We start from the raw sequence: 13,186 nt of genomic DNA, 5'->3' as shown, positions 1-13,186 counted from the left end.
CATGGCTTTACTCTTGTATGTCTTCTAGAGAAGACTCCCACAGAGCTTACCTAAACCTGCCTTAGCGAATGGCCCAATTTGGACTTAGCCCAAAGACACTAAAACACTCCACCATGAACCCAAATAAAGGTATATGCCCCATGTCATATGTGGAAGTGTTGTTTTGATGTTTACATGAAGTAAACATGCATATATGACAGTGCTGGGTGTGAAATAGATACCCCATAAGTAGGATAAACATATTGCAATAGGAGTGATATTATAGTCCCAGGGAAGAGATAAGAAAATATGCAAAGTAAAGAAGTAGCATAATGAATTCTGCATGTGGAGAGAAGACACCTGTCCTGAGTTACACAACTGACTCTCTGGATTTACAAAAATAACAACTACTTGCTTTAATTCCTAGTTATCTCTAGATATGCGATTCTATTTTTCCTCATTTTTGTTTTCATCTACATAGGCATCAAAAGCATTATTCTCTGCCTTTGTTGTGACTAGAGTGATGTCACTGAAATCCTGAGATCATAGAGATGTTTGGCCAGTGGGACACACTATTAATTCAGACATTTAGCACTAGGATGTGGAATGAAAATATAACTAAAATGATGATGGCACCATCCTTAGAGAGAAAGATAAGAGCTATTAAAAGAAGATGTGAAGAACTCTCTTTCAAATGTGGGGAAGGAAATGGAGGTGGTTCCCTTTTGTCACCCAAAGTCATAAGTAGCTCTTGGTGGTATCCTAGGTTGAATAAATGTAATGGAGATAAGGGATTGGCAAATGTGGTGAGTTTCTGATGATTAAGGGATTCCTATCTTATCTTCATGATTTAACTGAATTCTTGTGTTACTGAATAATAGATGCTGTTGGATGACAACGATTACTGTAAATGCCCAGGCCTAGATCAGGAGCAGTGGATGGAGGAAGGCATATTGGATGATGCAAACACTTTGGGCATAGGTTTAAAATGTCACATGGAAGAGTAGATAGTTGAGATGAAGAAGCCTTCTGAACACTATAATAGGCAGGGTCAGCAAGGCATGTGCTGTGGTTGCACCAAAGTACTAATACCCCAGGTATATAACCCCATTTCAGTTCAGATCCAGTCTACATGGATGACCTCTCAGGGAAGCTAATTCACTGCTGTGAGGGACCATCCTCCCTTCAGTCAGCCCCATGATGAGTATAATCCTGTGCTCTGGTTCTGTCTGAGGCACTGATTTGTTGGAGGAACCGTTCAACTGTTAGTGGCAGTCAGCATTTCTGCTTCCAACAGTCCAGCACAAGTGTTCACTGACTGAAATGAATAAGGAAGATATGGTATATATACACAATGGACTATTACTCAGCCATAAAAAGGAATGAAATCGTGCCATTTGCAATGAATAGATGGAGGTAGAGAGTATTATACTAAACAAAATAGGTCAGAAAAAGACAAATACCATATGATTTCATTTAAGAACTGGTGCATATGGTGCATTTAAGAACTGAAACAAGCAAAGGATTAATAAAAGAGAGGCAAATTGAGAAACATCTCATGAGTAGTTTGGAATTTTTCTGAGCAATGAGAAATTATCTTTAAACAGATCACTGGAGGCTATATTTAAAATTTAGATACAACATCATCACCACTTCATTGAGATAAGAGGACAGCGGTGTCAATGGGCCACAGGTTTAACTCAGGCACTTGGCACTGAGACAGTTATGAAGGCAGATGAAACATAATGATGGTATTCTTTGAGTGTAACATAGGTCTACTGAAAGCAAATATGGAGAACTCGAAATGTGGGACACAAATGGTAGGGAGTCTCTTTTAGTCACTGCAAGGCCTTAGGAATCTACTTTTGATCAACAAATGTGACAGAGATGGAGATTTGGCAAATGAGGTGGGTTTCAGAGAAGTCAGATCCTATCTTCGTGATTTCATATGTCCCTGTGTAGTGCTGAGGACACGTGATGTTGGATGACAGAGATTCCTGTACTTTTCAGGCCAAAATCAGTGGCAGTGGAAGGAGAGGGGTTGCTGGAAGATACAAATGTTGTGGGCATAGCTTCCCAATGTCACATGACAGAGTAGATGCTGGAAATGAGAAGTCCTTCTGGACACCGGCAGGATCAGGAGGTGTGCGCTGTCCTTCCACAAAGCACTAGAATCTTAGGTTTATAACCGCATGTTGGTCTGATCCACTGTAGATGGATGACATTCCAGGGAAGCTGATCCACAGCTGGCAGGAAACTCAGTCCTGCATGAGCCCCACGATGAGTGTTCTACTCTGAAGATTGCGCAAGGTACTGATTAATTGGGGAGCAATTCACCAGACACAGTCAGTGAGCGCTTCTGCCTCGTACAGTCCACCTAGTTTTTAGGCTAGATGCCCCTCTGTTCATTCACAGCACATGATGCATTTCACCCATCTTCTGAGGGCTTCTGTCTGTGGTAGAAACTTATACCATGAAGTTGGGTAGCAGTTGTGCTCACATTTAACATGGGCACATTGAAGTATAACGATGCAATATGGGATAGCTGTTATTTTGTGTTCAGCTATATCATGAGAAGGTCAATGTGTACATAGGGAAAAAGCTGTGTATTTTGTGTTATGTACACAGTGAGTAGGTAGATGCTCAGGTCTGATAACATGGCTCAGACACCCTATGGTGTGCTCTAGCTGTTCTAATTCTTCCCTCTGGTATTGTCCGCCTGCAGGCATGTGTTCTCTTGCTCTCTCATGACCACAGATGCTTGCCCCACTATCAGCTATCAAACCATGTTCCACGTGGCAAGGAAGGAGTGTAAATCTGATAGGACTTATGGAATATGTTTTCCAAACACTCCTTTTCGCTGAAGGAAGGCCATCCCCTTCAAGGCATTTCTCTCTTCATCTCATTCAGCAGAATGCTCTCATAAGGCCACTTTAAGTTACACATACCTGTAAGACAGGTGGACCATGAGATTGTGGGGAATGGCCCGTGTTTCTGGAACTCTTTGTTTTTCTTTTTTTCTTTTTCTTTTTTTTAATTTTTGAAAGAAAGAAAGACAGAGCATGAGTGGGTGAGGGGCACAGAGAGAGACACAGATTCCAAAGCAGACTCCAGGCTTTGAGCTATCAGCACAGAGCCCAATGCAGGGCTCAAACTCACAACTGCCAGGTCATGACCTGAGCCGAAGTCCAATGCTTAATTAGTCAGTTAAGCCACTGAGTGCCACTCAGGCATCCCCGGAACTCTTTCGAATCATCTGACACAAAGTGCATCATGCCTTGCATTGGAATCAGATGTTATGAAAATCCCTGAAATTTAGAGTATGTCTACCCAGAGTCACAAGAATTTTATCATGAATGCGAATGGAGTGCTAATACTTTACAGGTAAGTATGAAAAGCCACTTAAGCATGCACTCATTCGTTGTTTTATAGTGAAGATCATCAAATACAGATTCCCTATGTCAAATACAGACATAGGGAGAATGCTATATTCAACTCTGTTATCAAACATAACATCTATTTATGTTTTTCTGCATGTATTTCATATCTTATTTGATAAAGTATTTGAATAAGTTCCAATTTAGTTCCAATTTAGTTTAACTTGGATTACTTTGATGAAAAAATGTGAAGACATGTGTATTTGTGGGTGATTCCAGGATGCCCGAGGAGGACATTGAGGGAAGTGAGACATGGAAGAAGAGGAAGTCAGAACAGACTACGTTAGAGTCATATTTATTTATGAATTAATAAAATATGCATGTTCTGTGTGTGTGTGTTAGAGTGTGTGTATCAGACTGCTAACATCACCACAAACATAGAAGGATTCTAAGAGTGACTTTTCTGTGTATAATTCAGGGATGACCTGTGATTTTGTGAGTGCAGAGGCTGTTAAACTTATCTTGCATCACATTTACCTAGAGGACTGGGGCACCTGGGTGGCTCAGTCAGCTAAACATTTACCTAGAGGACTTATACAATATCAAATTTCCAGGCTCTTTCCATGTTACCATTTCAATAGTTCTGGGCTGTAATCCCTAATTTTCTTTTCTTACATGTTGTCAGGTGATGCCAGTGGGAACTATTTTGGGAACCTGCTTGGCAAATGAAAGTCTGGGGGCATATTTATGTTTTCATCTTCAATAAAGATATTAGTCCATGAAGAATGCAGTCATATACAAAGAAGACCATGCATTGTTTTAGGTGGACTCTGGTCTTTGTTCTCCAGATGTGAAAGTGGGCTCATATGTAGGCTGAGTTTCTCCTGTGTTTTAACCCTGGAAAGCTGACCTGTGTGCCTTGTCCTCAGTCGTCTATTAAATACCCACTCGGGGGATATGTGTATGTCCAGGGCTGAAATGTGACACTGTGAAGTCTCAGACCATGAAGGCTATTCTATGTGAAGTCTTCTCGAGGAAGCATTGCTTGTAGAACAAGTGTTTTTCTAGAAGAGCATTTGAATTCTTCCTGTTGCTGTGGGTACCCATGTTCAAAAGTTTACTCTACCAGTATTGAGATATCACAAAATCTGTTTTTACCTAAACTATTTTATTTTTTATAGTTTTTTTAATTTTATTTTTTAATTTACTATTTCAATTAACTGTAAAGAAAATATCTACTGTTTGTTTTCTATGAAAGGAAAAGCCTAGTTCTTCCCTACTCTATTTCTCCCTTCTGTGTCCTTCTTAATACACACACAGAGCACTTCACTCGTGACACTGCTGGTCACAAATACGGGGTGGCTGCTTTCTCCACAGCAAACAGCAGGTCTCCAGCACCACCTTGATATCTTGCAGTTTAACTCAATTTCAACACTATTTACCCAGACATGTTGTCAGGTCTCACAGATAGGGACTCGGTCCTACAAGACTCACCCTCCACCCCCTACAACAATACACACACTTTCAGACACTATTCACAAGGTCAGTCTATTACCGATACTTGTGAATGACCAGATATAGATTGGAGATTCCAATAATCTTCTACTTGGGTTCAATTAATATGATAAGGGCTTATAAAACTCAGGGAAACACTTATGTTTACCAGTTTATTAAAGGATATGCTAATGGGTACAGATGAACAGAGAGTTGAAATGATACATAATGTGAGGTCTGGGAGGGTCATAAGCTCAGGAACTTCAGTCCCCATGCAGTTAGGGTATGTCACCCTCCCTTTGTGTATGTGTTCACCAGCCTGGAAGATCTCTAAACTCCATACTATTGGGATTTTATGGAGCCTTCTTCATGTAAGCATGACCTATGACCGGTCATTAACTCCATTTCGAGCGCTTCTTTCTTTTCTAGATTAAGGGTGGTGGGGAGATGAAGCTGAATGTTCCAAGCTTCTAATCATGGCTTGGTATTTCTGGTGACATGCTCCCATCCAGAAGCCCACCCAGAGTCACTTCATTAGAACAAGAGATGCTCCTAGTGCTGTGATCCCTTTGGAATTACAAGAGTTTTAGGAGACCTGTGTCAAAGATGGGGCAAAGACAAATATTAGAACATGAATTCCTCTAGTGCTCTTATCATTTAGGAATTTACAAGAGTTTTAGGAGATTTGTGCTAAAACCAGATATTCTATTATCTGGCATCAGTAAAAAAGGAATAATATTATTCCAAACGCATAAAGTCCTGAACATTCAAATCATTAGGAAAAAAAGCATTAGTAATAGTGGACTATACATTGTAAACACTATATAATCAATTTAGATGTTAGTAAATATTGTATATTTCATTTTTCATGGAAAAGGTAGCCCACAAGTCATGTTTCTATGCTGATTTTTTTCTGGTTTTGAATGTAAATATTGAACCCTGGAAAATGGCAGCTGAGAATCTGACGGAATGATCTTCCTGGTCCAGATCTTCACTGGAAACCTGCAAGATTTCTATTATTATGTCATCATTTTCCTTTACTGCAGTGGAACCAGGGCCAGTTTGAGAGGTTTTTCTGAGTCATCTCAATGTAGCCAAGTGTTGGTCATTCCTTCTAATGGAATTCCAAACACCTGGGCAGCCTTTTGGTTTGAACCATTATCTCCATGGTTTTAGATGCAGACTTATATTCTAGTTTTACACAGTGTCCAGAGGTGAGTCCATTGGCAACTCTGGTCCTCAAGTGTCTTCCAGGCCATCACCATAAATCCCAGGAACTCCAGGTGGGCAAAGCATTTAAGGAAAAGTTCCACATTGCATTGGCCCCTCCAGTAATCTCTGCTGGATCCTACTTGACCTGGTAAGTAACCACAGTTGCTCTGTATGTGTGTGATAAGAACAAAAAGAAATACATCAGAACACCTAGTATTGGACCCTGTTATGCTATACCTTGTGCAAACACATAGCCTTACTCTCTGCAGCATTCAGATGTACCCCAGATGTTTTCTGTTTAGGACTAATGGTTTTCATTCTGTGCATGCACAAGCCGAGGGGGCAGCACCTTCATAGGAAGCGTCACACCGAAACCTCCTGTGACATATCTCCTACACCAAGCATGCTTTTTCTTGAGGAGCATTTTTGTAAGTTTTTATTTATTTATTAGTTTTTAATGTATGTATGTATGTATGTATGTATGTATTTTGAGAGAGAGAGAGAGAGAGAGAAAGCAGGCAGGAGAAGGACAGAAAGAGAGGGAGATTAAGAATCCCAAGCAGGCTCCATGCTGTCAGCCTAGAGCCCTACACAAATATCAGTCCCACAAACCTTGAGATCATGATCTGAAGTGAAATCAAGAGGAAGCTGCTTGACTTACTGAGCCACCCAGGCACCCCCACTTTTGTAAATCTTCTTACTCTACCTTCCATTATTGTATTCCTCCCCCCCACTTTTTCATTATACTTTGTGGAGGAAACTGAGCAACTAGGCCTTTATCAGTGCATGTTTTCCAACTGCCAGACAGTTTATTCTCTTGAGTGAAGACCACTGTGTATCCAGGTTCTTCTTTGTGTCCTGGAGGAATTACAAAACTTCCTCATCTCATGAGAAAAATGTAGTCTGTTTTCTTCATGTCAGTCATTTATATATTCATGACTCAGAGTGTTATGTAGAATTATAAGGCACTCACTTTGTAGGTAAATCGTGAATAATAAAGAGAATCTTTCCATTAATGAATAATAAATTAAAACCATACAATGAATTCTTTTATAATTATTATATAATCATCCATAATTTTTTGTTGTTTCAGTGGTCTTCTGATATATGGTCAGAGTTCAATCAGGAATGAAATGATGAACTATTGGGACCTCATCAAAATAAAAAGCTTCTGCACAACAAAGGAAACAATCAACAAAACTAAAAGGCAACTGAATGAGAGAAGATATTTGCAAATGACATATCATATAAAGGGTTAGTATCCAAAATCTATAAAGCACTTATCAAACTCAACACCCAAAAAACAAATAATCCAGTGAAGAAATGGGCAAAAGACATGAATGGACACTTCTCCAAGGAAGACATCCAGATGGCCAACTGACACATGAAAAAATGCTCAACATTACTCATCATCAGGGAAATACAAATCAAAACCACAATGAGATAACACCTGACACCTGTCAGAATGGCTAACATTAACTCAGGCAACAACAGATGTTAGCGAGGATGAGGAGATAGAGGATCTCTTTTGCATTGTTGGTGGGAATGCAAGCTGGTGCAGCCACTCTGGAAAACAGTATGGAGGTTTCTCAAAAAAACTAAAAATAGAACTACTCTATGACCCAGCAATTGCACTATGAGGCATTTATCCACGGGATACAGGTGTGCTGTTTCAAAGGGACTCATGCACCCCCATGTTTATAGCAGCACTGTCAACAAGAGCCCAAGTATGGAAAGAGCCCAAATGTCCTTCGATGGATGAATGGATAAAGAAGGTGTGGTATACACACACACACACACACACACACACACACACACACACACACACATATACATACGCAATGAAGTATTACTCAGCAATCAAAAAGAATGAAATCTTGTCATTTGCAACTATGTGGATGGAACTGGAGGGTATTATGCCAAGTGAAATTAGTCAGAGAAAGACAAAAATCATATGACTTCACTCATATGAGGACTTTAAGAGGCAAAACAGAGGAACACAAGGGAAGGGAAACAAAAATAATATAAAAACAGGGAGGAAGACAAAATGGAAGAGACTCATAAATGTGGAGAACAAACTGAGGGTTGCTGGAGGGGTTCTTGGAGATGGGATGGGCTAAATGGGTAAGGGGCATTAAGGAATCTACTCCTGAAATTATTGTTGCACTATATGCTAACTAATTTGGATGTAAATTTTTAAAAATAAGAAATAAAATTTAAAAAAAGGAATGAAATGCTTTCTCCTGAAAGAATGCAGAGTTACTCAAAAAAACTGTCAATGTGTATCTATCTCTTTTTTTAACTTTATTTACTTTGAGAGAGAGAGAGAGAGAAGGGAGGAGCAGAGAGAGAGGTGAGAGACAACCCCAAGCAGGCTCCATGCAGGTAGCATGGAGCCCAAGGCATGGCTTAAACTCAGGAACCATGAGAGCATGACTGGAGCCAAAACCAAGAGACACTTAACTGCCTAAGCCACCCAGGTGCCCCCGAATGTGTTTCTTTCAATATGAGATATTTTATTTGCCTAACATTTACCTGGGCATGGGTTTTTAAAGACAGTTTCACAATGGTACTTAACATGTTTGACTTCAAGACACTGACACTCCTGATGGTCAATGAAGAATCTCTAAGTAGCATCAAGCATACAAAATAAAACCTGTCACAATAGGTCCTGCCTTAATGCAACCCCAAGAGGAGAGAAGATCCTTTAACATTGCAAGAATAAGACCCACAAAATATCTAGAATTATGACCACAACTATAGCTACTTGAAACCTGTGTTAACTGAAGTGAAGGCTTTTTACTCCAGAGAGTCCTTTACAGGGACAGGAAATATCGACCTTCATCAAGGATACTGCTTCACCAGGACAGGTCTATGCTCTACCTGATGGCCCAGACTCAGCCTAAGGTTTCTGGTACCTGGATCCCAATGGAAGCATCAGGTCAGTCTTATAGGGACAATCTCTACAGCAACAAGGACCCTTTGGAATATTTGGGGATGTCCTATGTAGGCTGGGGTTAGACTGGCACCAGAATCTGAATCTGCTTCCATCTTAGAGAAAGAAGAGTTAGTCATCCAGTTTCCTCTCCTCCCTCTACAGAAGAAATCGCCTTCGTGGTAACCAGGTGGGACTCATTCCAAGTTCATTCTGCTCTTTAATGAACACTGAGTAAGTGTAGAGATGCAAACAGATAGAAATGATTTCCAAGTAGATTTCCAAGGCATCTACTCATTAGAAAAACAGACGAGGAATCATGATCCCTACCATGGAGAAATTTTTAGACTAGAACAAAAGGGTACATTGTTTAATTTAGAATTGTGGAGTCAATAAGAGGAACAGGTGGGAACACAGGGGTCTTTGCTGAAATTGGGCCAGTTCCCATTCTGTGTTGTGGTGTGAGTTCTGGTGTCACTTCTGATGGGTCATCTGTGGACCAAAAAGGTTTTATTAACAGTAGTAGTAACATTTATTTTCATTCTTGTTAAGAATACAAGTTTTCCAGTGAAGAAATGGGCAGAAAAGGGGCGCCTGGGTGGCTTAGTCGGTTGAGCGTCCAACTTCAGCTCAGGTCATGATCTCACAGTTTGTGAGTTGGTGCTCTGTGCTGACAGCTCAGGGCCTGGAGCCTGCTTCGGATTCTTTGTCTCCCTCTCTCTCTGCTCCTCCCCTGCTCACACTCTGTCTCTCTCTCTCAAAAATAAATAAAGATGAAAACAAATTAAAAAGAAATGGGCAGAAGACATGAACAGTCACTTGTCTAAAGAAGACATCCAGATGGCCAACAGGCACATGAAAAGATGCTCAACGTCACTCCTCACCAGGGAAATACAAATCAAAACCACACTCAGATAACACCTCATGACGGTCAGAGTTGCTAAAATGAACAAATCAGGAGACTATAGATGCTGGCGAGGATGTGGAGAAATGGGAACCTTCTTGCACTGTTGGTGGGAATGCAAACTGGTGCAGTCGCTCTGGAAAACAGTGTGGAGATTCCTCAAAAAATTAAAAATACATCTACCCTATGACCCAGCAATAGCACTGCTAGGAATTTACCCAAGGGATACAGGAGTGCTGATGCATAGAGGCACTGGTCCCCCAATGTTTATAGCAGTACTCTCAGCAATAGCCAAATTATGGAAAGAGCCTAAATGTCCCTCAACTGATGAATTGATAAAGAAGATGTGGGGGCGCCTGGGTGGCGCAGTCAGTTAAGTGTCCGACTTCAGCCAGGTCACGATCTCGTGGTCCGTGAGTTCGAGTCCGGCGTCAGGCTCTGGGCTGATGGCTCGGAGCCTGGAGCCTGTTTCCGATTCTGTGTCTCCCTCTCTCTCTGTCCCTCCCCCGTTCATGCTCTGTCTCTCTCTGTCCCAAAAATAAATTAAAAAACGTTGAAAAAAATTTTAAGAGAAAGAAGATGTGGTTTATATATACAATGGAATACTACTTGGCAATGAGAAAGAATGAAATATGGCCATTCGTAGCAATGTGGATGAAACTGGAGAGTAGTATGCTAAGTGAAATAAGTCAGGTAGAGAAAGACTGGTACCATATGTTTTCACTCATATGTGGATCTTGAGAAACTTAACAGAAGACCAGGGGGGAGGGAAAGGGGGAAAAAAAGTTACAGAGAGGGAAGAAGGCAAACCATAAGAGAGTCTTAAGTACTGAGAACAAACTGAGGGTTGATGGGTGCTGGGGGAGAGGGGAAAGTGGGTGATGGGCATTGAGGAGGGCACCTGTTGGGATAAGCACTGGGTCTTATATGGAAACTAATTTGACAATAAATTATATATAAAAAAAATAAAATAAAATACAGGTCTCTTTGGGGTGCCTGGCTGGCTCAGTCAGAAGACCACTCAACTCTTGGTCTTGGAATTGTGAGTTTGAGCCCCACGTTGGGGGTAGAGATTACAAAAAAATAAATAAGCTAAAAAAAAGAATACAAGTTTTCTAATATAATTGTCCCAGAAAACTCTAAGTATTTATGGTAAGTTGCTTTTTATTTTATTTTATGAAATAGAAAGGAAAGAGACTAAATAGATTAAAATATTAGAACTCTGGGAGTTAAATTTATCTGGACAGGTTTAAGACTGTCAGAGCTGGAAGTACCCCAGCGGGAGATCAGAGCCTGCAGCTAGCTTCCTCCCTCCCCTAAACCAGATCCACCCACTTCTGAGACTGTGCCCAGGTCTACCTGGCTCTGGGACCCCCTCCCTTCCCAAGACAGAGGGATGAGATTCTGGGTGGTTGTCCTTTCATCTCTCCAGGGCTGGTGCTCTCAATTCCAAAAATCCAGAAGCAGATAAATGGGAGCATAGAACTACACATTTTAGTGCCTTCATTTCTGCTTTTCCTACTAAATCCTGTTTTTTATAAGCTTTTACCCAGAATCTTTTCATTCATGCAGATTCAGTAGTTGCTCAAGTAAAAAAATATACAAATATATGTATATTTTTTATATGATTGTAACAATCTAGCTAATTAACATGCCCCCCACATCATACAGTTAGGATTTTTGATTTTTAAATTTTTGTTGAGAACATTGAAGTTATAGTTTCTAAGCAAATTTCAAGTATAATAGACATAAAATCCTCAGTAGTCACCATGGTGCAATTTAGATCTCCAGAATTTCATGCATACCTGAAATTTTGTACCATTTGGCCAACATCTCCCACTGTGCCCTCACTCAGCTCCTGGCAGTCACAATTCTACTCTGCTTTAGGAGTTCAGTGTTGTTATATTCCAGATACCATTGAAATAATACAGTGTTTGCAATTTTGTGTGGTTTATTCCACTTAGTATAACATCCTCAAGGCTCACCTGCATTGTCCCATATGAAAGGATCTCCTTCTTTTTTTAAGGCTGAATATTGTGTGTATATACAAACAGATGATAACTAGCTAGATAGATATAGATATCTATATTTAGATAGATATATAGATGTATTATATATTACATATGGTATATATTGTTCATGATACATGATATATTCTATGATATTTATTTTTTAACTTTATTTTTAATTTTTTAAAATGTACATCCAAATTAGTTAGCATATAGTGCAACAATAATTTCAGGAGCAGATTCCTTAATGCCTCTTACCCATTTAGCCTATCCCCCCTCCCAGAACCCCTCCAGCAACCCTCAGTTTTTTTCTCCACATTTATGAGTCTCTTACGTTTTGTCCCCCTCCCTGTTTTTATATTATTTTTGTTTCCCTTCCTTTATGTTCGTCTGTTTTGTCTCTTAAAGTCCTCATATGAGTGAAGTCATATGATTTTTGTCTTTCTCTGACTGACTAATTTCACTTAGCATAGTACCCTCCAGTTCCATCCACGTAGTTGCAAATGGCAAGATTTCATTCTTTTTGATTGCCGAGTAATACTCCACTGTATATGTATGCCACATCTTCTTTATCCATTCATCCATCGATGGACATTTGGGCTCTTTCCATACTTTGACTATTGTTGATAGTGTTGCTATAAACATGGGGATGCATGAGGCCCTTCGAAGCAGCACACCTGTATCCCGTGGATAAATGCCTAGTAGTGCAATTGCTGGGTCATAGGGTAGTTCTATTTTTAATTTTACAAGGAACCACCATACTGTTTTCCAGAGTGGCTGCACCAGCTTTCATTCCCACCAACAATACAAAAGAGATCCTCTTTCTCCACATCCTTACCAACATCTGTTGTTGCCTGAGTTGTTAATGTTATAGGATATTTATTTTTATATCATAAATAATATACCACATGTTCTATACACTCCTCCTGGAAAGCAGGGAAACTACAAGGAGACAATAATTCCTATCTTCTCAAATGATTAAACTTGAGGAAAAAACAAAAGTAGAAACTCAAAAAATAGAGGAATTAAACTGATCATATATTGCTGATCAGAGTGTACCAAGTACAGGAAAACTGGCATTTACTTATAAACACAAACACTTTTCTATCCTGTTAAAAAATGCACACACAATAATGAAAACTCTTTGAACTTCAAATCTAACCTTCTTTTCTGCATTTTTCAATTCATCCATATTTCACTCCTATGGCATGCAAATGTTCTTTTTCAATCAACAGGGAAACAGAAGGTGACAAATGGCTCAGGCCAAGTATCTACA

The 13,186-nt window shown here is 39.9% G+C and overlaps 1 protein-coding gene across 1 annotated transcript in view; it reads left to right on the top strand.

Annotated features, from left to right (window-relative positions):
• Positions 1 to 5,819: 5,819 nt before the first annotated feature.
• Positions 5,820 to 13,186, top strand: part of LOC106986844 (zinc finger protein 420-like) — a 61,908-nt gene continuing 54,541 nt past the window's right edge. The window contains exons 1-2 of the mRNA XM_053210106.1: positions 5,820 to 5,919; positions 6,027 to 6,210. Coding sequence (XP_053066081.1) covers positions 5,820 to 5,919; positions 6,027 to 6,210 — 284 coding nt within the window. The remainder of the gene's footprint in view (positions 5,920 to 6,026; positions 6,211 to 13,186) is intronic.

Source organism: Acinonyx jubatus, chromosome E2 (assembly GCF_027475565.1).
Source record: "Acinonyx jubatus isolate Ajub_Pintada_27869175 chromosome E2, VMU_Ajub_asm_v1.0, whole genome shotgun sequence".
Taxonomy (NCBI): Eukaryota; Metazoa; Chordata; class Mammalia; order Carnivora; family Felidae; genus Acinonyx; species Acinonyx jubatus.
This window is presented reverse-complemented; position numbering and strand designations above follow the sequence as displayed.